The sequence below is a fragment of the Neodiprion lecontei genome, chromosome 5, assembly GCF_021901455.1.
Source record: "Neodiprion lecontei isolate iyNeoLeco1 chromosome 5, iyNeoLeco1.1, whole genome shotgun sequence".
NCBI classification, from domain to species: Eukaryota; Metazoa; Arthropoda; class Insecta; order Hymenoptera; family Diprionidae; genus Neodiprion; species Neodiprion lecontei.
This window is the reverse complement of record NC_060264.1, coordinates 18690800-18716731: the sequence shown is the minus strand read 5'-3', so window position 1 is coordinate 18716731 and position 25932 is coordinate 18690800. Positions and strand designations below refer to the sequence as shown.

The 25932-nt window shown below is 40.2% G+C and overlaps 1 protein-coding gene across 2 annotated transcripts in view; it reads right to left on the bottom strand.

The window, feature by feature from the left end:
• LOC107217385 (fez family zinc finger protein 2) overlaps nt 1-21608 on the bottom strand; it is a 47911-nt gene extending 26303 nt beyond the window's left edge. Inside the window, exons 1-6 of one of the 2 annotated variants that reach the window (XM_046740339.1) lie at nt 20876-21608; nt 16872-16970; nt 16625-16808; nt 12754-12977; nt 8479-9113; nt 6677-6953 (exon numbers count right to left, since the gene is read on the bottom strand). In XM_046740339.1, the coding sequence (XP_046596295.1) occupies nt 6677-6953; nt 8479-9113; nt 12754-12977; nt 16625-16808; nt 16872-16970; nt 20876-21086 (1630 nt within the window). In that variant the 5' untranslated portion in view covers nt 21087-21608. The remainder of the gene's footprint in view (nt 1-6676; nt 6954-8478; nt 9114-12753; nt 12978-16624; nt 16809-16871; nt 16971-20875) is intronic. The other variant, XM_015654889.2, reaches the window with a different exon arrangement.
• Between the last annotated feature and the right edge of the window lie 4324 nt (nt 21609-25932).

Genomic DNA, 25932 nt, shown 5'->3' with positions numbered 1-25932 from the left:
TTTACGTTACGCCGAGATCCCCCGGGAGGTTGCGACGCCGCCGTCGCCGCGCCCTTATTGCACATGACTGGGAGACTCTCGGGGCCGGTGAAATGATTATCATTAGCCACCGACTCCCACCGCTCGGCAATGGAACGGTGGAAGTGGTGTGCGAGCTTTCGCTCCTGCCCTTCCCTTGGCTTGGCTTCGCTTCGTTTCCTCTGCCCTCGCCGAGAGGAAAAAACTCGCTTCTACATCCACCTCGCCTTGGACGCTTCCCGATAAATTGTCTCTCTCTCTCTCTCTCTCGTGGGTTTCCTGCTTCTGCTACTCCTGTTACTGGCTACTGCTTATTCTCCGTGGTAGGCATTGACCGAATGGTGCAAAAGGAAAACGCTACCCCTGTCGTTTGGTTGAAAATTTAATGCGGAACGTTGACGAAATGCGAAATGGTCACAGGGTAGAAGGGTCGCGGTATCGAGTCTTAATAAAGATGCGGGAATCCGTTCCATGGAACTTGACATTGGGTTAAGTTCAAGTAGAGAAAAGTCAAAATGTCGAAAAATCAGGAAACGAATAGATCAGTTCTATCGATTCTATGTTTTGGCTTTTTCTCTTCCTACTGATCATCCTGGCGATTCTGTATTTTGGCTTTGTACACTTTCACCTTTATCTCTACTTCGCCTTTCTACATTTTGGAGGGCGTGGGGATTAAAGTCTAGTAAGACCGGAAAATTGAATGGTCACAGTATCGAATGTTCCGAGACGTAATTTAAAAATCTGTTTCACAGAATTTCAAAGACCCAGAAATTTGTTTCATAGAATATCGAAAGGTGGAAAAGTTGAAGTGTAGAATCAAAAACATAGAATCGCCAGAATTTTGACTTTTTTCCGATTCTATGTTTTGCAATGCTTACATTCTTATATTATAATTCTGACGATTTTATATTTCGGCTCTTTATACAATTTAATCATTCTTCACTATGAATTTTCTCTACTTTAACTTTCTGTATTCTGAAGGATAGAAGATTAAAGTTACGGAAGATCGAAAATAAAAAAGCTCACAACATCGAAAACTGATAATAATAGTAATAATCTGAAAAAATTAAAGGAAAAAAAGCCTCTGAAAAATTCGTCGCACAAACTTCCGAACACCTATTCACTGTGGGTTAAATATTTAAAACAATTAATTTTGTTTCTTCACTTGATCTTTATCACCGCATTATAATAATTTTTAGCCAGATAGTCCGTCATGGCGGTAGGCGAAAAAGATTAGAGGATACTCGGTGGAGTAGATAGATATAGTTTTGATGAAGAATTTATTGCCCGCATTGCTCACGCAGTTTTATGGAGCTTGACTGACGCAGAGAAGAGAGAAAAGAGAATTAGATAGAATCCAGAGACCAGAGTCGCGACAGGGAGAAACAACCGTGAAATTCTTCCCTCTGCCGGCCTAACTGCACGGTGCAGATTAAGAGTTAATCCTCCGTTTTTCGAGATGGCAAATAAGAAAGAGCAAAATGACGGGCACAGGCAAAGGTGAAAAAGAATAATGAAAATGTGAGAAAATAAAATAACAAGGGTTTGAAACTAATGTTAACCTGGCCACAAATCAGCCATTCGACTGCTACAATTTACCATAGTGTCAATATCGGCTTTACCCTGTAATTCTGTATAACTCGACACTGCAATTGCTGCTGCTTCACCAAAATGGAGGGGTAAATTCGGGGGTTGAAACACATTGAACCTTAGCGCAACAAACGGCTGACCAAGTGCAGGGTGAAATAAAAACCCATGACCAGATCATCGTAAAGTTGAATACCTGAATTTGCATTTGTCGTCACAAAAAAAGTCGTTTTGAAGAATAACTTCTCTCCGATGTGGAAGCACGTTCGAGAAACCGTTTTTAACATTTTCCAGCTTTTGTGTCCGCAAAAAATTTTGTATCGTCAATTTCCAGAAAACGGCTTCATTGACTTGGATGATATTTGGGTGAGAAAATCGAGTTGTTAATAGAAACGATTCGTGGAATTTTCGAAGCTTTTGCCACTTCCGGTGTTTTACTTTTTGAAAATTATTTCGTGTATGCTAAATTACAGTGGAACTGTTCTTTGAATTCGGACGATATTTTAGCCTAACATTAAGTATCTGGTAAGAGACGTATCCCGAAACTTTTGAAATTTTGATACTACTTCCGGTCAGGTATGTCTGAAATTCCGAACCAACGGTCAAATTTATTTCATTAAAATTTGTAAAGAAATTTGTAAAACTTGATACACCAAACGTTATAATCTTATAATTTTTCAAGAATTTTTCTACAATTTGGCAGTCGCGACCTTTCGTTTTGAATTTATTATGATTATTATTCAGTGTTACTTGTTTGGATATAATTCATTCCAAAACGTTTTACTTGCTTCTCCAAAGTGCTTTTTTTTTTGCATTGTGTTTCCGTTTTATCCTCGACATCGTTGCACCACCTCGAAATGTGTCTAGTTAAAAATATTTACCCCGATCTCCCTTACTCGAAGATCTATTACTAACTAAAAAAGCGATAATCCGATCGTTCCAGTTCCAAAAAAAAAAAAGCTGAGCTTTTCCGTTCATCCGTCTTGTTTCCGTATTCTAACCTGGGCGACTATCGCAGTTGTAGTTTTTGAGGGTAATTCGTCGGGACTAGAGAATTAGAGGTGGGTTTGTCGGTTGGTTGAATTTTTCATACCCCTGAATAATGAATTAAATGTTCTCGAGCGAGAGTCCTCGAGGCATGGGAAAAGGCCGGGAAGAGGCACCGAGGTCCCATAGGTTGTTAGTCGCGGCGAAGTGACCATCGGTTTAGCTTTGTATCCTCCTTTGTCCTCCTCCTCGCCCTCACTCACCGACCCGGCTCTTCTTCCACTTCCTCGCCGACCTCGCCTAGAGTTCACCGAAAGAGGGATGAACGAAGAGAGGAAGGGAGGCGGACGCGGCGGGGCGGGTAGAGGACAAGGTGATAATTTGATAAGACATCGGGAGCGTTGCCATGGAGACGCGATACCAGGCCCAGAGACCCTTCGTCCCTTCGTCCTGCCGGCGTCGTCGCGTTCCTTTATCCCCTCGCCGCTGCTCCATCAACCTAAGACACCGGAGTGTCAAGTGTTCCGACGCCCCACCCACAGCTTTTTCCCTCTCCTCTCCTCTCCTCTTCTTGCCCAGTTCATCCGTGGCTGCGTCGTATCCTGAACCATTGCAGCCGGGACTCTTCGTCCTTAGCGGCAAGGTTCAACGTCGTCTGGGGACGCGGTATCAAAGACAAACATCCGGCGGTTGGACTGGCGCAAAATTTACTCTCCGCTTACTTCCGAGACCCTTTGCACGGTCTCTTTATGCAAATTTTGCGATCGTGATGCTTGGACGTCAGATTTTTCCAAATTTACCTACATTTTTTGCTTGGCCAAGGTCGGAACATTAGTTTTTTACGTGCGAAAATATTCTCCAAGGAATCTAACAAGAAAAGAACCCGAAGTATGTATCGCCGATGCTCTTCGTTCTGTGATATGTTCTAAGGTATATAAAAAAAAAAAAAAAAACAAACTGGAAAAGTATTTTTTCATACGTGGAAATGAAAACGGGCTGAGGACTGCTCCTGAAATTCAACACCCGAAAATCACTGTTTTTAGGATTGCTCCATAATGACGTGAAATTTTGTTATTATAAAATCAATTGAACTTTGTTCGTTATCGATAGTTGATGATGTACGCAATGTTTTTGTTCTCAAAATTTTACATCCCTTATTTTTTGGGGATAAACCTTAGGCCTGGTTTTTACCCCTTAAACAGTCAATTAACATGCAGAAATGAAGTGGTATTTAAATTTTTTGGATGTACTACAACGTATCACATAGGACAAAAAAACGTGAAGTACACTTCGGATATTCACCTTGCATATTATGTCACTTTTTTACATTGGAATAACGTGTAAAAAACATTATTGTTCCAGTTTTTCTCTCAAGTTTTCCTAAACAATCGTGAGCACAGTCTCATTCGGGTATAAAAGTGCAGATACTGAAATTATCTTTATTTAAATTATCTTCAAAAATGATAAGTTTTATTTAACGTTGAAGCAACCAGAAACCGGATATTATTAAAAATCAGGACTTTTTCTACCTTTTCTTGCAAATTCTGGACTGAACTTTTCGAGGTCTACGGAAACGAATTATCATTTACATCAAAACAGAGTCAACCGAACAATGAAACCGTACCAAACAATTATTTCGAACAATTCCGCTAAGAAACTGAAACTAGTGTACAATTTTTACTCGTTGCTTTGGGATCATGAGAAACAGTATCATTATGTAAGAAAACTCTTGGACTTGAGTTGAAAATTCTACATCTGCACGAATATTTTTAGTATGTTCGAAACTAGCGTTTGAATCTTTTTCCTTGGAAAAAAAACAACTGTTTTCCGAATGTGAAATAGTCTATTGAACATGTCAAAGTCCACTTATTTTTAGTAATACAACAATTGGCAAAACTACACTGACAGAAAAAAATCTTACACAAACCTCGATTTATGGTTTGATTGAGCTAAAATATGTATCGTTTTAAACAGATCAATGTTTTCCTCTCCTATAAAGCGATAAAAACATTTTTCAGATTCGAAAAATTACCTGGTTTGTGATCACGATTGTGTGAATTATGGAGTTCAGCAGTGTAGTAGGGTTTTGTTATAACCTCAGAGCAAGCTATAATCAACTATAAGTGTATGTATAACATTTGCATAAAATTTTGTACCGTTTCTCATTAACCACACAAGCATAATTGTAAACTCTATCGTTTCCCGGATTTATTACTCTTAGGAGAGAGAAAAAAGTGTAAAATACAATTTGCTTATTAGGTCGATGCTGATCTAACACTAAATTCGAATATTCCACGTTCGAAAGTCTTGATTCAACTGTTCGTTTCGATGTCAGAAAACCGGAGCTGTACTAATCGACAGAATCCAATTTCTAATATACTCATAAATCTCTCGATGAATTGGTCGATTCCAATGTACATGTAGTTTCGTTGATCACTAATTACTCAGTTAAGTGACAGTTTTCTTTTCACAATGTGACTCACTAATGTTACCAAGGGTAATTACGTGGTTGAATCGTAACCTCAGTAATTGGATTCGCTGTAATAACAGGTTCCAGTAGTGTCCTCAACAGTAACTGGTAACTCAACTGTATACTAAACTCGATATTGGTTAATATACAAATGAACCAATTTACTTCTGATAGTAAGTTACCAATCTTGCATGCAGGTTTCAGTGCGAATGATATCTTGATTGTATGGTTGAGGTTATGACAGCAATGCAGATATTACGGGAATTCAGATCTGGACTCGCGCAGAATGCCTGCAGGCTGTGTTAATTGCCGAGGGGAATATTATTGCGTATGAAAAACTAAACGAGGATCTCCTTGATTTTCTGGGTCTGGTACTGTTCGAGAGTCGGGCGTAATAAATAACGTCAGTTTTCCCACAGACAATTTGGTCGCAGTGAAATTCTATTTGAAGATTAGGGCCGAGCATCCCTAGGGCTCGTTGCCCTCCAGCCTGCGCCCCGAAAGACATTACGATTATTACTGGCGTGGTGAAACGCACGGCTCCAAACCGTGCCACCCCAGCTGGCTCAGACTTTTAGGGCTTGCGCTTTCCGTATAAGCCGGACAATGCGAACTCGAGTGACTTTGTCCAGATGATTGCTTACATTATTTAGCGGAAATCCATACGGGGCAGTTAACAACCACGCGATAATCGTCGTCATTCACGCAGAGTTATGATTGACTGGTGTGACATTCGATGGGACCACCGTGTAGAGATACTGAGATAAGAGTGAGGGGCATTTCACTCAAGGAACTCGTACATTTAACAAATGGAAATCGAATTTTACATCAAAGGAACTCGAACGACTTGGATGTTTTTTCAAATCACAAAGCATCAATTGCGGCAACTGAACCGATTTGCACATCTCTTGGACTCAAATGATGATAGCGCCGAAGAAATCACCCGGCAAGCGGTCGAAATCGTGGAAATCGTTGATTTCAATTGATCTTTAGCATCAGTGTCCATTGTTTTCTGTTGATTTCTATTTTATTTTACGAGTTTGCTGATGTTCAGTTTACCAGGTGATTTCCATTCATTTCCAATATTTTCTCAGCGTTTCACAATAATTCTAGTGACTTATTGCGATGTACCGTGATTTTAGCTAACCCAAAATCACTGGAAATCGTTTACAGTGCTACTAAATTATTGATAATCAATATATAAGGAAGTGAGTTTGCATTCTGGAAACCAACAGAAGTCACATGCGGAGGTAGAAATTACTACGGAATCACTATAAATCAATGCCAATAAACCGAAATCATTTAATTTTATAGCTATAGAGCTATAGTCGAAAAGATATTTCTCACTCCCTGATACTTTCATTTCTCATTTACTCGATTGAATGTCGATGATCGCAACTTATATACTGTGAGAATACGATTACTTTCTTGTCCAGTAAAACATACTACAAGTATAATAATCAACTCTTATACGAAGAGCTTAATTATAAAACCAAGCGGACGTTCACAAACAAACATCAGATATTGAATTACTTCTTTCCACATTACAACCATTGGGCAAAGGCACACTGCCAAATTCGTCCCAAGTAACCTTAAAGTAGTTTATTTACTCACCAGTGTGGATGTAGGTGTGCTTCTTCATGTCGCTCTTCTGATGGAAACGCTTGCCACAGAATTGGCATGGGTATGGTCTCGTGTCCGAGTGTATCAGAAGGTGCGTGCTCAGGGTGCTTGACCTTTTGAACGCCTTGCCGCACTGCTTACATTCGAACACCTTCTCTGCAGAGTGAACGGCTCGGTGCTGGGTCAAACTAATTTCGTGACCAAACGTCTTGTTGCAGAGTTCACAGGCAAACGGCCTCTTGCCGTTATGCGATCGTCTCGCATGCACCTTAAACGGATCAAGCAAATCAAATTTGAACGAATTATCGCTACTCTGTTTTCAAAACCGATCACTCTTCGTCGACGATGACCAAGTCATGATTTAGGATTAAAAACACTTGTATGTAGGTATTTTTTCACGTAATTTCTGGTCACTGATCAACAACCCAAAAAGTTAAAACAAGTTGCACCTCTAAATATACGCGACTGAGACTGAAAGCTCTCACGTCTAAAATCGGAGCTCATTTTTACGAAAGTAGTACCTGTTGTACTTGAATAAAACTGACTGAAAACAGGAGATAAGAGATTTTTTATCATGAAGTTTGTAGGATTGACCAATCAGAACAAATATAACGGCATGACCATGGATTAGAAATAATACAGAGTATAAAGTTGCTCTGTTTTTTGTGACAACGTTTGTGAATGATCGAAACTTTGGAGGGAAAAAGTTTTTTACTCGCGGAGATCGGAGCTTCGCGGATACCCGCATTTGTAGCCAAAGTTCGAGATGAAGTTTATAATTTCCGAACCGCCCTACGTCTAACATAATCTTTTCCCATGTCAAAGTGTGACAGTGAAGGAGGGTTACACATGGGTGGACGTAAATATCGACAACGAGGCGTTCTGTTGCGTCAAACCTCACTTTGCCACCATAACAACTTGATTTTAAAGAAAAACAAAAGTGACTTGAATTTTTCAACTACACTCTGTCAGCAACTTCGAAAATTCTACCTTTATGGCGAGATAGAATTAATCGATTATACCCTCAGCTGTAAAGAAGGGACTGCACAGAGAAATGATAATTTTCCTGACAACTTTGAGAGCTCAATGAGCTTAATAAAATTCTGAAATCCGTTTGAAGATCAGTGACCGATAGTTCATCAAAATTACAATATTTTTATTTCAAATACCAGACGAACCTTCAGCTCGTACCGAAAAATTCGGCAAATCGTATTTTTTCCGTGACTAAGCAACAAATTCATTTCAAACTTTGTGAAACAATGTATACTTTACTCATGCAGTATATATTGTTGAAATTTAAAATAGATGGGCTGTAAATAAAAGCGTTCTTCAAAACTACAGAAATCGTACTTTTGCAGGAATGTTTCCAAGCTCCCATTTTCCTATCCAAAGTTCCCAAATAATGTTATCCCCACTCCCTCATTATTTTATTAGAAACCATATGTAATTTACAGATGATCCTCAGAGTTTGAATATCGATTTTAGAGTAATCGAAAAAAAAAAATTCTTCCAGACGTGTGTGAAACATAAAAATTTTATTCTAATATCAAGTATATTAAAATAATTAACTAGGTGCGTATACACGTAGAGAAAAAAATTTGATTTGATTCGATTAAAACTTGTTTCAAACCCGCCAGATTTTTTTCTCTAGGATAGAAAACTCGATCAAATATGTTCGTATTCGGCTAAATTTTTTTTAAGTGTATTTTCTGGGCACCATGTGTGAAAAAAAAAATAGTTTAAATAAAATTACGATATCGTGAGAAATGAAGAAAGAAAAAAGAAAAACTTACCTCAAGCCCATGAGGGGTGCTGAACATTTTGTCGCATTTCACGCAACTGTAAACATCGCCTAGGGGATGAGGATGGTGAAGCCCATGTGCAGCATGTGCCGAATGCAGCCCAGGGTGTCCAGGATGAACTCCGCGAAGCAGGGGGTGGAGGTGCGGGGGCAGGAGGTGATGGGGTAGGAGGTGGGGGTGGAGGTAGGATAGTGGGTGGGGGTGGGGGTGCGGGGGCAGGAGAGAGGCACCCTGGAGGTGCAGGGGCGGGTAGAGGATCGGCGGGGGGGCGCCAGACGTGGGGGGCGCCCCGTTCCTCAGGGGGGAATCGTTCCGCGGGTGAGCCGTCGGCGGGTCGGGCCTCAGCAGCGCCGAGACGCTGAAGCTATCACCTGACCGTTTCGGCGGGTGGGTCGTCACCGGGTTCCTCGTCACGCTCTGCGGCGACGACGGCGGGCTGGAGGTCGCCTCGCGCTCGTCCTCGTCGCCGACTTCCTCCACGTCCACGTCGACCTCCTCTTCCTCGTCATCCGCACCCTCGCCGCTCCGCACGTCCCCGGGGGACTCGGGCGACAGGGAGTGAACCGGAGACGGACTCCTAGTCGACGGGGAACCCACCAGCCTTCCCACGCCGAAGGAGAGGCGCTCTGTAACAATGTTTATAAGAGGAATTTCTGTAGCAACGTTGATACGCTTGGAGGATACGGTGAAACTGAATTGAACTGGTTGCGCATGCGCGAGATTCATCGTCTTTTCACGCAGCCTTGCCGCAACAAGATTTAGATGTCAAACTGGGCTTGTGGAGGTTATGTACGCGATTTTGAGTTTTCTAGGGAGAACGGATGACGAATGATTAATGTTGCAATTCGAGAAGGCTTAGCAATTTTTCATTGTTAACCGACTCATGACCGATGGATGCTACGAATCATAGTAATGACATAACCTGAATTGATCGCTACTTGACGCAGAAGGATTGACTCTCGTGCGCGATTTCGAGTAAGTTGGCTCTCCTGACTTGCATACAGAAATATTGCCTCAATGCGATCCGGTCGACCAATGGAATCCGGTTATCTTGCGCATGCGGATTCGCCCGCTCAACCTGTTAATTTTCACAGTTTTCTCTTGGTACGATTGTTACGATAGGTGAATCGCATTGTGTAGAAAATGATTCCGGAGGCTGAAGCGTAATTCTGAAGTTTTATAATCACATGTGTTCACGGTGAAACGGTAATACAAGTAATATGGTTCAATCTTTTTGGGCTGGGTAATATTTTGGTCTGTCATTTCACCGCGGTGCGAATGAAATAATGCGAAACGTGCGATGAACTGATTTATTAGTATACTTTACAAACTGATAAAAAGTTGTGTAAATTCTGATACTTGAAGAATAATGATCGTCGAGTTTTTGTCTTCGAAATGGTTGACAATTGATTTTGAGGTTATGTAACCTCGGCCGAAAAGATGCCGCAAGCATATAGATACTACCTAACCTGAAAACATTAAGCTTTATTACCGATATGACCGTTTCACTGTAACAAAAAAAAACAAAACTGTCGGCAAAAAATTGATACTTGTTAGTAATATTTTGACGACACAGTCGTACGTATTCAACGAGTCATTGTATTCGTAAGGTAGAGAGATTTGTTTAAAATATTACATGTAATTGCGAAATACTGAAATTTATACAAACAGCAGTTTAGATACATCGATGCTTCGTTGTAAACCGATTTAGAATTCTTAAAAATCCAGGATATTCGTTTGATATCAATCGCAAAGTCAACCCCAATCGACGTAATACTTGACGGTTCACTTTCTACTTCGCAAGTACCGTCGCAGAAGAAGACGAGTCAATCGGAGAAAAAGATTCATTCGAGGCGCCGCGCCGGTCGACTCCCGTGTGCCTGTCTGTATTTCCACGCGGGGATCACGGTAAGAAATGGGATTTGAGTCACGTATCTCGGGTGGGAAGGGTGGTTCGTATTTAGGAACGCACAGGGGTTGCGCAGCGCTAACGAGGCGCGGGTTTCCCGGCTAGGGAACGTCGGAATCAAAGAGGTTCACGCCTCGCCTCGTCTCGATATTCAAGTCCCCAAAAGATGAAGGTCGGTCAATTGCTGCCATTCAGTTGTGAGATTTTGCGGTATGTTTGAGCTGTACTTGATGAGGTCATATTATTGCTTTTTTGCTGCTATTCTCATTCGGAAAGTAACAAATTTAATAATATGTGGATGGAACCTCAACTTTGCTGGAAGTAAATTTTAGACCACTGGATCTTGAATGCTAATAAACGGCATTCATGAGCATGGAAATATTTATATAAACGTTCTGTTTACAAAAAAAAAAAAAATCGCAATGTTTGAAGAGAAGAATCAAAAAATAATAATCATTGTAACTTCTTTACTGGATCATTTTTGTGTAATAATTTTCCCTATTCGTGCTGCCAGTCGTTAGAACAATTGTATTTGAGGTTATGTTTCCATTCGTCGTTGAACATGCGTAAATTATAATGGCGGATGTTTTACACCAACTTCTGTATCATTAGAATCCGGAGGAATGTATCTTGTCATGTTGTATTTTATATGTATAACGTCGATTGGATACTGGGAAAGTATTTATTTATTGCAAATTGAATACTCTTATCGTTGGAAAATCCGCACGTATCCACTATTTACAATCGACCAATTTCAAAGAACCATTAAAATTAAAAGGTGGATTATCTTGACTCTCATTTGTCTCTCCGTTTCGATGCGAGCTGGCATCCGCGTTTCCAGTGAGCAACACGGAGTTGGAAAACAGGCAAGTTTAATCAGGAGGATTCATAAAGGTGTCGGTGATATCTGGTGATATACGACCGTGAGATATAATTCCGTCTCCCCCTCCGGCAGTCAAATTTTTCGAACCAATCGGCGGGCCGGAAACCGTCGCTTCGACCATTTAGAGTGTAAATCCGGTTTTAAATCATGATAAGAAGCGGGCTGCTCAGCTCGACTGCGTGGCGCTCTGCTTCTCTTCCTCGAATTCTAATAAACTGGGGTTATTGAAGTGGCGCGACCCGCCATATTTATAATCCGAAGGGCCTGCCGCGAGGCACGTGTCTCTGGACACCCTGCCTCATGTTCTACGCACCCGCTTCTACAGCTAATCGTGTTCAAACCCGGAGCCAACAGCCTCCTCGCTTTCCCCTCGCCGTCATGTCGAGGGTTTGCAATCAAATAAAAATATGATACGTCTCTGGTTTACCCCGCATCTCGCTACCTAATCGAATTAAACGGGCTTCCTGAAGCGAATGAAGAAATTAGAAAGGCGGTTTGCTCGGGAAATGTCGAACAGATAAAATATGGGCAGCGCCATCATACAATGGTTATGGACATGAAAGAAACAACATCTCTACTATGTGACAGACATGATTCCAAGAAAATTCGAATACACAAGCAAAGACCGGATAACGTAATCCAATTTTACTATAAACGTACTTTGATATTTATGAATGGACATTCATACATTTTGTAGTTTTTTACCAGGTCATAGGGTTCAAATTTATTGCCAAACGTTCGACCCTGAAAATGGTGGACCGCCTGACCTATAAAGCATGAAGATATGTATACATAACGTATTTTTTAGGCGATTGATAGTGTCAAATTATAGGCGAATATGTTAATTCGCAGTAAACGAATTGGCAGAATAAAAAAATTAGTCATTTTCGTCAAGTTTCTTTTCCATTTACAATTAAGTATTCCATACGACCTTGATCTTGGGTCACAAAGTTTTGAGTGTTCAAGTTAAAAAGCTTTAACTTCTAATTTTTACTCCAGAATCAAATTGTTTGTAAGAAAAATTTCATACAGGCCGGAATAAAAGTCTAACACGACGATAATAATCATTGAAGAATAGGTAAACAAAACGTGATCAAGTCAAAGTCAAGTTTCATACATTTTTAGAAGTTGTCAAACACTTCATTTTGTTTTTTCAATATTGTACAAGAAAAGTTGAATGTTTAATTGCAGCCGACGCGATATAAATACGACGAATTTAAATAACTTCTTCAATGAGCTTATCCCGCAGGATTGTATATGCACAAGAACCGCTGTTGCTCTCGGAATTTAATTTCCGTGGTAACTTTTTTCACGTCATATTTAGGGTTGAATGGGAGATTGAGTTGCGGATTGGAAAGCGAGTGATAGAAATCGGAAGAAATACAAGATGAGAGAAAGAGTGAGATGAGGGCAGAGCAAGAAATGTGACAGATGTTAGGTAAAGCTGGAAGCCGAGGAAAGAAGAACTGCTTACGCAAATGTTGCGTCTGGCGGTGGAGAAATGCGGCAAAAAGGGCGTAGTTGAGAGAACCGGGAAAGCGTTTCTTGCCGGAATGACATGAAGGCGAGGAACGAGTATCGGGGAGCAGGCACATGTTGTCATCGTTTGCTCTCTTCTTCGTCCGGGTTCTGTTGCTGCTGTGCAGTGCTTGCGCAACACCGGATTTCCCGCCTGTGCGTCTAAATTCACGTCTGCGTCTGAACAAGCAAGAAGAAGAAGAAGAAGAAGAAGAAGAAGAAAAAGAGGAAGAAGAAGAAGCGAGGATTTTTCCCGCACGTCGACACCCCAATTTCACCCTTCACATAACATGCACGGGACGCTTTTGCGAACGAGACGCGCGAACTTTCCGGTTTCGGCAACAATATCGGCGAGTTTGCGTGGCGAAAGTTGCAGGCAAACGCTTCTTCCTCTATCGGTAATTGTAGGTGTGTGCAAGAGTGAACTCTGTAGGTTAATTGCATCCTCTCGGGAACTCCCACTCTTCTCATTCCATAGTTTAGGTTTAGGCTAAGGCCCATTATGCAATGAGCGAAATAATGCGAGGGACACGAAACGCGTTATATACACTACTTTCCGAAATTAAATAATCTCTCGTTGATTTACTTGTCATTTTTTCAAATTGTTTTCGAAAATTTCAGGAATACAATGTTTTTTCAACAACAATGTATTTTCAAAATTGAATTATAAAATCGTTTGGAAAACTTTTTGGTATAGATTTCTTTGACATTCTACTTTTTTTACTTTTATTTTGCAGTCTTCAAATTGCTTGTTGAAACAAAGCACTTTGTAGTCGAAACAACGAACTTTAAAAATCGAATTCTACAATTGTTTTTACACGCACAGTTATCACTTTCTTTGGCACAATTTTCTTGAACAAACGACGGAATTCGGAAATCCTATTCTGAAGTTATCAGTTTCTTCAGCGGTTTCCGCTTATTTCCTGTATCTAATTACTGTATGTATTTTATTTTTTTTTTCACTGCACAGGATATTTAACATCTATTTTTGTCATTTTTTTACTGTCTTATATTATTCCTAAACAATTCTACAAACACGTTTTGTCGGTCGCGGAATTCTAATAACATCTAATTTTAGACCGATAATCATGAGGTTATGTTTGACGGTGAATTGGCAGGAAAGACTCGGCCCAAGGATCGGAATGAGGGCAATGATTTACATCGTGTAGAAATACTTAACGAAATGGAACAAAGTTTACCCGAGTCAAATGAAAAAATTTAGTTCGTAGAACGGAAGAATCGTGGTGAACGGACTGATATTTCTTCTCGGTCTAGAATTTTGCAAAAATCCATAACTGACCAATCGTGAGGTTATGTTTGACGGTGAAATGAGAGCCTAACCAGCACGCAACTGAAAGTCGCCAGGAAGACGTTTGAAATATATTTTGAGACTCGTTTTTTGACTTTGAAGAAAAATAAGGGGCATCCTTGCATTCAAAAGATGTTTTTCGTAACTTTTAGAAATGAACAAAACGGGTCGGAAAGACGATACTCGAATATCATTTTGACGTTAACGTATATATCTCCAAATATCAAAGTCCGCGTATCTCACACGCAAAAACAGGCTTAACAAGGCCAGTCTATACATAATTCTGAACAAAAACACTAAATAAAGAAATTCCACGAAATCGCGATAGTAACTTCGTATCATTAATCCAATTCCTTTATTTCTCCCCGAAATGAAAATGTATCGGAGTGTTTATGTACCGAATTGCGTATCGAATAGGACTGTTAAGCCCTTTTTCACGTGTGAGGTACGTGGACTTCGATATTTGGAGATATATAAGTCAACGTCGAAACCGACCAGGGCACCTCCTCAAGTTTTGTGAGGTCCGAAAATAAAGACTCTGGTAACGATTTGATACGCGGATAACTATTTGCCACCGCGTAGAAGTAACGAAGTTCCTAAACATTTTTCAAGTCAAGTAAAAAAAAATCGTTTCGCAGAATAAGCGTATCACTGTAACCGAGTGTAAAGTCCTCCGTCTTAATAGTCAGTTCAGAATTCCTTAAAATTCCCCAACTCAACTACCGATTATCGAGAGGTTATATCCGACGGTGGAACGACGAGAGCGGCTCCGAAGACGGTTCGGAATGGGGGTAATTAAAGGGGCGAGGGCCGTATCTTGGGGATAATGCACGGCTGTTTCCTCTGTGCCCGGATGACGCGGTCTTTTTTCTTATTTATCAATCGTTAACTCGAAGACTCGGGCCGCATGATTGGGATAAATGGTAGCACGCGTCACGCCGTAACCCGGTTCCCTCACCCCGCCGCCCCCGTGCCTTATATGCATGGGGCCCCAATGCCACCCAATTGGAGGAGATTACAGAGTCGACACAGGGATTCGGGCCGAGCATTGGCGGCCTCTTTGTGCTCTTATGCTGGCGGTATTTTAGTTTTATATAGGTGCAGACGCGCGCTGAATTAGAACTATCAGGATGGATTAGCCGGCTCAGGAACTCGCCTCGCGACTGGCTGATCTTAGAAAAACCGCGACCATTCGGTCGTGGTGAATCTGCTTTCGTCGGATGTTTGTTTTACGGAACGGAGGACAGTTGCACAGAATTGTGAATATTACTTTTAGATTCGATCAAAGAATAAACTACCTGCGTTTTATTTTTTCATGTCCTTCTGGTTTTTGAAACATTTCTCGAATTGACAACTCGAATCTTTTCGACTACTGATGGTAACGATAACTGAAAATATTGCAATAGCGTTGCGAGAATCTTATGGGTATGACTCAGAGACTGCACTGAGAAAAATTTCATTTGTTATAGTAACTAGAAAAATTCAGTAAAACAGGTATCGTTAGAAAAAACTGTTTAAATATTGTTGACAATACATAAAACGAGGTACACGAAACCATTTTGTGTTAATGACGTACTTTTTTAATTAAATAAGGCTTTAACGTCAATTTATTGTTGCACAATCATTAAATTTTCGCAACAGTTGCAAGAAAATCTAGTAACAGTGATCGTAATGAGAAAGAATAGTAACGGATACCAGACTCTCCGGTAACAGCTAGAAAACTAATTTTCGTTTTGTACCTGGAATTATATTTTTCGATTGTGGTAAAAAGTAAAAATAGTTAAGGACTGAGCGGTAACCGAAACTAAAAATTTCTCTCAGTGTATGGTGTCTGTATACACAACGTTATTCCTCTGTGCACCATTGTATGAACTAATTTCATAAAATCAGTAATACTCTCTTTAATTTGATGGAATTATTTACTGCTTCGTAGAAGTAATGAGGAATTTCCTCAAGTCAAGTAAATTTGTTTCAAGTTGAATCATACGAAACTGTTTCGTAGAATTAAAGAATTACGTTTATATAATGTGGTGTAAGAAATATTCAGCGCGAATTGTTCTCAGTGCATTCACTGGAACGTCGCGATCTTAGAAATCTATCTCCACTTGAAAACATATAATAATTGCTATAATAATTTCATCCCTGGAAGTTAATAAAATTTTACTCCATGTTTTTGTTAAGATATAACGTCGTTCGTGAATGTAGAACATCTTTAAGACGTCTTTTATTTGACGTGTCATTTAATATACCGAAGAATGTTGCATTCGTCGACTTTTAGGCGTCTGCGAAACTAAACTGAAGGACGTCTTTCCAGAATCTAAAACGTCTCTGACAAGTCTGATTAGAGACACCGGAAAGCATTATAGTTATGACGTTGAGGCGTTTTTTTGACATCTTTTCGTCATCTGTGAGTCGAAACTGAAAGCCGTCTTTCCAGAATCGTCATTTTCGATACGTCTAATCAATAACACCGAGAAATTTTGCATCACAGTCAACCCTTTATAAACGCGTCTTTTACCTGTTTTTTCGTTGTCTATCGGTAAAACATACAAGACTCCTACAAGACGTCTTTGATCTGACACCCAATCGGAAATACGAAAAATTGTGCCATTCTTCGACTTTTAGGCTATGGTCGATAAAAATCGACAAGACGTATTTCTGGAATTCGAGGCGTCCTTCTGACGTCACGTTGTGTTGTTGGGCTAAGAAAGGGTAATGCAGGAATCTATAATATTAAGTCCGTCAAGATAAATGATGATCCTTACCGGAGTGGCTTCGGGGAAGTGGTGGGAGACTGGTGACCTCGTTGGCGTTAGCAAAGGGCGCCCAGAGTCTGGGGAATACGAGCCGAACGCTGCATCCTCCTGTAACAATAATTCGAAGACCAGAATGACAGAGTGGATTCTCCGCAGGGTGAGTTATATATATATATACAAGAGGCGGGGTAGAAGGACGGCTAAAAAACGTCCGGTACAAAATGCAGAGGTGAAGGGGTAGGGGAAGGGAACTATTCCTGAGGGCCGGGAAACCGTTCGAACTCGAGATTTAGTATTCGCCATTCGTAGACCCGGGATCAAGAAGTGCGCATCCTCATCTCCTTCCTTCGGCAGGGGTTCGAGGAACGAGGAAGCGTCTTTATTAGAAAAGAGAAATGGGCAGGGTGTATTTTTCGAACATTTTTCCTCTCTCTCTCTCTGTCTCTCTCTCTCACTCTCTCGCTATCACTGTCTTTGAAAAAGAGAAAGGGGGATTCCACTGCAGCGGTAACAAAGACTCTCGAGATTGCACAAGACTGAAAGTCGTTGAAAATACGTCTAAAAAATGTTACAGCCCTCTTTTGACCTCCGAAAGGTACCCGAACAGCAGAAAACTCAAAGTGGCCAGAAAGACGTTTATGATATATCTTATAACCCATTCTTGACGTCTAAGATTTTCGAAAGACATCTTTCGGGTACAAAGGTATCGTTCTGATGTCAAAAAACGGATCATAACACATATTTTTCACGGTTTTGAGTTTTGTGATGTCTGGGTACAACATTTTCATGTTGGAAAGACTTGTCGATTCGAGACTTTTAGACGTCAATAAATGACTTATTAGACACCATTCGGACGGACTTCAGTCTTGTGCTGTCAGGGTTTCGTTTTCCGGGTCCTGCGGCCTGCTGCTATTTGGTATAGATGCAGAAGAAGAGAGACGCGTAAAATGCGTAATCGGGGCAATAGAAACCGACGGGTAATCTGAGATAGGCACAGACCGCTAGGAGATTACGTTTCTCCTCGCCGCAAAGCTATCTCGCCTACAGGATTATCACAAATAAATCATATTTCCCTGTGGCTACAGGCTAACTTCAGTCACTACCTCGAGCCCCGTCGTAGATAACGTGACTAAACGAATGGCTCTGAACGCGCACGATCGACCGATGCTTGTAGGTATTGTGTGTTTGTCGGCGGCATCGTGCTATCGTTGTGCAATGCTGCCTAGCTCTCGCGTCTTTCCTATCAAACGTCGTAAATCTATAAATGAGAAATCCATCGTGATTTGCGCCGCAAGCTCAAACCAGAGAATGACAGCACGAGATAGAGACACGGAAAATTTTCACCTGGCGGTCCGACGAATTTGTACAATTTTAAGCTCGGGCTGATACTGTGGATTCGACTGAACATCGTGCGGTGATCAATTCCACTCTTTGCCACTATTGGAAATAAAATGTTCCAAAACTAAAACATAAACTCATTTTTTGTAGCCGTTAACTGACAATGAGAAAACAGCATGGCTGTCATAGTCTTGATTTATCTATAGTGAGAACAAAGCATGAAAGATGCTATATTTTATGTAGAATAAAGTTGAAGACGACGTGGATGTATATGAATATTGAGCGAAAAAAATTATTGGCCGTTGTTGAAAAAATCTTCATATCTTCATGACGCGTGACATAAAAATCGAATGATTTCACAATAATCAGAAATGTTGTTGCAGTATTTTCTACAGCATCTACTACACTCAACTATGAAGTATGGTTTTTATGGTTCTCATCCACATTCGTTAAAAAAGACACTTCAAGAGAATATCAAGGTATTTCAATTGTTGGAACTTTGACAATTGTGAGGCACACGAAAAGACCAGCTGACGGTGAATTACAACATTGAAGATATTCGATTGTCCAGCACAAGAAGGTAATCATAACAATGTTTCTAGAAGTAACCGGTATGTAACGTTGCTCGTATGAGGCTATGATTCAATGTCGTCGACACCACGAGAAGCATTCACCACTGAACGAATACTTAAAAGTGATAAATCTAGTTCCACGGAAGGGTAATTTCATAACATGTATTTCGATTCAACTACTCATCCAACATTGTTGGATTGTCATATTTTGTCCTATATTGTGACAGGCTGCTAATTAAGTCTTTATAGAAATGTCGAAAACAAGGGATGTTAGCTGACAATTTATTATAAATCCATGCAGAGAGCAGTCTTCTAAATTTATTCCGACCATTGCACTGGCACCTGAGCCAAATTTATACTAATCGTCATGATCTACTTGATCTGAAATATAATTCGATCGAAGCATCGTCTCAAGGTTTGATCGGAAATTCAAGTTGTCCGTAATATAGATATCCGATAATGATTTCTTGAGGGATGAACGCGTATTGGTGAGTTACTATTGCACTGCCCTATCGATTACTTAACAAGAACTCGCAATCAGGTTACTGTTGGTAACAACTCGAGGTTTCGATAAAGTTCGATCAATCAAATTTTTCGGGTACACTCTGCTTTTTCAAAATCGCTCTGTCGAAGGTAAATGCGAAGTTTCTCTGATGGGGAGCCAAGCTTGTCGCTACGGTTCCAGTCCCACCGACCTGCCTGTCACCTGGCAATTAACGCGCTAATCACTCGCCCCACGTTTGACAAGGCCAAGTCGGGGGACGATGATATCATTACATTTACATCGCCCCACATTTCAGCCCCACTAGGGCAGGTATTAATGTTGATACCTATTCGTCTAATGCGATCCGTCGCACCTGTTGCAGCCGCTTTTGAGAGAAACGCCTAAGCCTATCACACCGTTTCGATGCACAAAATTACCACAGATATTGCTTCCAAATCTTAGTTAAACGATTCATCGAGCTTCGCAACGACGACGCGACGTCGCAGAAACTGGCTGGCTATATTTGAACTCGACTCTTAACGCAGCAAAGGGTCACCTAAGCTTATACTATACGTTGGTGAAACAAAAAAAAAAAATTCCCTGACTTCTGCACAATTTTGGATACCAAATTTTCACCCAACGATACTGAATATCGTATCTACTTATTGGTATAAGCCACTTCACGGCTAGCATGAGACACTATTCGATTAAGTTGACAGTTATGAACTTCAAAGTAGTTCTCAAAACCTTACCGAAAATCCTTCTGCAGCTGACTTCAGCTCGCGTCTATTTACTGGTAAAACATTTGTCGGTATTTGCCACATAACTTGGACTGGATTCTTTTCAAGATTCCAATATTATATTTCATCACGCCCGCAGGTTGATTAAAATCTACAAACCGTAATTCCCAGCAATATGTATAATAATTGTCGGACGTTATAAGTTACCAGTGAAATGCGGAAGGATATCAAACCCGAAGAGTTCAAGTTTATTATTGTACAAGCCCATAAAATCTAAGACTGCACGAGCTTCTTGTCAGGCGCAAGTTAACAGGATAACCTTTGAAAACACGGAATCCATTGATTCTTTTCACTGAATGATTCAACTAATACCTGCGTAATACTTTTGTAAATGTGATTGCCGGGACTCCCATATACTAACTCCAAAATGGCGGCCATTGGCTCAACCAAATAGTTATGATTTGGCTGTAACAAAATTCTATCTACCATTTAAACGTTCGAGGAGGCCCCGTTAATTTCGAAAAAGTGCCAAGTTCGGATATCGGTTAATTTAACAACAGTTGAATGGACGAAATAAAATTTTACGCTTTACCGAATGAAATGACCTAACTAAGTGATATCTTCAAAAATTTCAAGCCGTTTTATATGACAGAAAATTGCGCTTGTACGCATGTGATACAGTTATCCAATGTACGAAAATTTTTAGCATAACTTGGTGTCAATCTAAAATTATATCTCATGTCAATCTAGCATTATCTGATGTTGAAACAAGACTGCACCTGATTATGAATTACCAAATTGATCGAAAAACTTGTTCTGTGGGTAGTCCGCCACAATCGGAAATCTTAACGTCACATCGTTAGAGTGTTCAGACATTACCTTCGTTTGCTGGTGGAACTTGGGGATTATCCTGTGCGTTTTCGTTATTATTATTGTTTGTTTCCGTTGGGAGGGATTGCTGATGAGGCATCGCGGAGGGTGGCTGTTTGGGTTTGACGATCCTGAAGGCCGAGGCCTCGGCGACGCCGCGTCTCGAGAAATCCAAGGGTCCAACCCCGACCGGTGAGTGCTGTTGCTGAACCTCCATCATCTTCGAGGCCCCGGCGAACGCAGAGTTCGCGTTCCAATACTCTCAGTAAATTCACAATCTGCCGTTCAAAGGATGACTACAGACAACGTTTCATCGAATCCATGATCGTCGGTGACGCGTTGTCATATACAAAAGGACTCCGGAACCGTTCACCTAGTCTCGAGTATCCCTTGCTTCCTGTGGCACCCTCACCCTTTCCCCTTTACATACATCACTGCAAAACCGCGGGTTCCAACATGAAACAGTGCACACTGTGTCCCATCAACGGCAGCTAACCACTCCGACTATCCTCTCACGTCCGGCCGGCAGGCCATCCATGGTCACCTTCTAATCGATCGAAAAACAATCCCGACACCCCGGATATATCACGTCGCGCCTGGATGTCACGAAGGAAATCACTGAAGGGTTTCCGTTAAGGGCCGCGGCGCCGGGAGCTTCGCTAGCCGATGATGCCGTGGTTACGGGGCTTGAGGAGCAACTGCTGTTAACAGATCCGCAGATAGCCAGCCGTGGCCCCGACAGTGACGGACGAAGCCCGGCCGTTTCGGTGGGAGCTCATCGGGCACTGCGGACCCGAATCGGAGGCTCCGCCCCCGGACACGCCCCCGGGAACGCCTCCCGCCAGTACCGCCAATCCCAGCCTCCTAAACTCCGATTGACGCTACCGACTCCCCACCTTCGCCCTTTCATCCTACACCGAGGTGCCGCCCCCCTCATCCAATGCTCGCGCTCGGCGACTCCGCAGTTAACCGACTGATCCTTAAGCTCTGGATGACGACCGCAAGCTCTTCGGCAGCCGCAAACCTGCATCTTCTCGGCCACTGTGCGGGTCTCTTCAGCGTGTAGCTCCTGCAGGACTTTGGCCGAGGGTGAAAATCTGATTGCGCCTTGGTGTGTCGCAACGCGATTTTACAACCCGATGCAGTGACTGTATTTTGTATGGTCTCGCTTTGACCATTCTCAGGAACGTATTTTGCCACGGTTTTAGGAACTTAATTTAAACGACGCATATACCGATGATAAAATTTTACTTTTAGCTGTTCGTCTGGTTACGTCATTTTGTTCACTTGTCAAAACTTTATTTTACGTGTTCAACGTGATGAACTATTGCTTATTTTCCCTGTTCAAGGGATCAGATATACATATAGATAGATATTTGTGAAAAGTTTTGTTCATTCGCTGGTGATGAGTTAATGAGAGTAGATGTACAGTCAGCATGCCGAAAATTGTCGTAATGATTTAGAGTTAGGTAGTTTAAATTTGGTCTGAAATCATTTGGGAACCGGAAACGAACGTATTATATGTATAAATCAAGCAATGCAAAGCTTGTACTTAAAGTCATCTTGCATATTGAAAACATGCAACTTCAGTCTTTTTAAGTTATTCTATTTTTTCTGTTTTTAATATTTTCATATGCACTATTTTTAAATCGTCTTACATGTTAGAAGCATAGAAAATAATAGAAAACTTATTACATCAAAAATCATGCATGCTGTTAGACTGTTAAACTAAATACTTTTGTGATAATTTTGTATAATAAGTATACGTTGAGCCAGTGAGAGTATGTTAAAAGACACTGTGATTAGAAGTCATTTTGCAGCATCTAAGGGCTTTCATGAATTTGAATGAGGTTGTTGGAAAAACGTATCTTTATATCATTTGACAACGCTTATCAAGTCACATGAATATTTTGAAAGCTACGCAGCCGCTCGAGGATTTAGTGGACGGTCTACTTAAATTGTTTAAGATTAAACGATGCCATTTCAACTTTCTGTAATATATACTGTAATCCATCAATTCATCTCAAGTTACGTAAACTGACTTAAGCCTTCGTCAATCCTTGTGTGCAGCAACTTAAAATATTTTCTAGTCATTATAGAAATTATGTAAAGATATTCAAAGTCATTAAATGTCTCAAGCTTTAATTGACGAGCTATAGTGAATAATTTTAAGATCAAATATTGGGACTTACCTATACAGGAATTTTGATGTCAGATGAATCAAATCGAAAACTCGATATGGAACAGTTACAGAATTAGGTCCTTCTCTGCAATATAAAAACACATGGAACAATATTTTTAAAGTTTCACGATTCAAGACAAGTTTCTTGAATTCGTCAAAATCTGAACAGCGATCTAATAACACTGAAATTTAATGTGCTGTACATTTTTGGGAGAATTTTGTCTCAACTCTCAGAATAATTAATTACTAATCGTTGACAAGTTGTACATAAATAAAGAGAATGAAGTGTATTGCAAAATGCCAGAACTGTTTTTCAAATTTGTCAGATTATATTCATAAAAGGTCTTCCCTCATTGAATACGGAATATATTCGTTATCGATCCTATCCTTGGCCCATATAACACCGTATGTTAGGTCGGGCCAATTAATTTTCTGATTACACCCAGCCCGTATTTTATTGTACATTATTAACCGTCCCATCACATTAAACGGTATAAATGTTAACTGATAAAAGCTAATAGTTCCATCAATTATTCATTTAGGGTACAAAAAAGTGATATGTGAGTTTGGATGTGGATTCGTTACTTTCATGATAGTTCTTAATCAAAGTCAGCTCTACCATTTTTTGCCGAACGAGGTTAGCCGATGAATTTTGCGGACAGAATTAGGCGTATCGCGTACATACATATATAATATATAACTGTGTCAGCTCTGAGGTGAACACAATTTATTTTTATTGAGTACGTCTTAATGACGACGTATTGAGCTACTAATACCCAGAGATTAGGTGTCGTAAGCAAAGAACAGAGCGTAAGCCGCCGAAATCGTAATCAAGACTTCGGAGTTCTCCACCTTTGATGGATCTACAATCTGTCCACGTTACTGCTGATAATCCACTCCTCGTGACTCCCCAACACCCTGCCCACGCAATTCCACCACACACCAACTTCGTAAGATTCTTCACTATCCATATTCGAATCGTTTCAACACACCGGCGATTTTCGATTTCCTTTTATGTTTTTTTTTTGTTTTTTTTTGTCAAGTTCATTCCTCAAATCTAGTAACACACCGAGAGAAATTTTTATTTCCGGTTACCGCTCAGTCCTTAACTAATTTCATTTTTTACCACAATCGAGAAATATAGTTCTAGGTACAAAATCAAAATTAGTTTTCTAGCTGTTACCGGAAAGTCTGGTATCCGTTACTATTCTTTATCATTACGATCACTGTTGATATATTTTCTTGCAACTGTTGCGAAAATTTAATGCTTTTGCGACAATAAATTGATGTTGAAGTCTTGTTTAACTAAAAAAGTACAGTAAACCGAACGAACTAATTTTGCGTTGCAATTATCAAAGAAAGGATCGACAATAGCGCAAAATGGTTACGCGTACCTCGTTTTTCGCAATTCCAGCAATATTCACAAAGTTTTTTATTAACGATATCTGTTTTAACGAATTTTTCTAGTTACTGTAACAAATGAAATTTTTCTCAGTGCACGTAACGCATAATATATTTGAATTTGGGATTTTTCTGATTTACTATAAATTGCAGTATTATGCATAATATCGATCAAATTTTAGATCAACCTATCTATAGCATTCGTTTTATGAATTTCTTCAAGATTGGATTTACCATTTTTTATCATTTAACAATATTAGTCAACTTGACGGTTGTTCTTTGTCTACGCAGTTGGTTTCAAGTTAGTCGAAAAACGTTTACTTTAAATCAGACATTCACGGAATTGAAATTGGCGATTTTGCCTATTCACCGTTACATCAGCTGCACATCTTATATATTAATTGAGAATGGAATCTAGAAACAAGACAAGAGGGACGATAAATAATATCCCAAAACTATTAGATAAAAATCCATATAATTATACATATTTCAACAAATCCATAAAGTTACAATCGATGCGTTCAACTTATTGGGTTTGAATACTAAAGTGCGCATGACCCGAGTTTTCCATTTGTTTTGACAGGCTGACCAACTCTGTTTTTTTTCCGACAGTAACCGTCTGATTTAATTGACCGAGTTGATCGACCCGCAACAAGCAGAGGAAAAACTCGTCACGAATCATACGATTATATTATAGGCGCATGTGCATTTGGTTGTTTACTTTTCTGAGCCTACACCACGGTATATATATATATATATAACACATTATAACATATGTGCAAATTTACATTGTATTTTCAGCTAATTCCGACGCGGCATTCCGATCACTTGAAGCGATTAGTTTATTTGCCAAAACTCTGCAGCTAATCACGGGGGTTAAAATCGTACAGATCAGATCCTAATCCGGCATAGATAGGAACGCAGCGATTGTCCGTCGGCTCGATATCGCCGTATTATATATAAATACAGTGAGATTGCAGGTATGGGTGGGTATATATATATAAATATATATATAGTGAGATTGAAGGTGTATATATATATATATATACACATACCTGCAATCTCACTATCTTGCGATAACCCTAGAAAAAAAAAATACGTTTTGCAAATACCCGCGGCACCTTTTCTTTATACCTATACATTCCACGCTGGGTAATTCCGACGATTTTCAAACGTACACAACAATTTATGCCTATTATACCTAGCTATTGTATACACACACACTGTATATACGAGATACTGAATCTAAATTGTTGTTTCTTTTTCCTTTTTCTTTTGAACGATAGGAATAAATATAAGTTTCACAGAATGAGTGTGTGTTTCTTTGTTCAACTATTCAGATTTTTTTTCAAACACAGTTTTGTCTTAATTTACCCGTCATGTCATTCAAATTCATTCAAGCTGTTGAAACGTATATTTCAATATATTTTTTCAAGACTTTCTAAAGAATTTTTAGATCCGTAAATTCATGTTCGGAATTGAA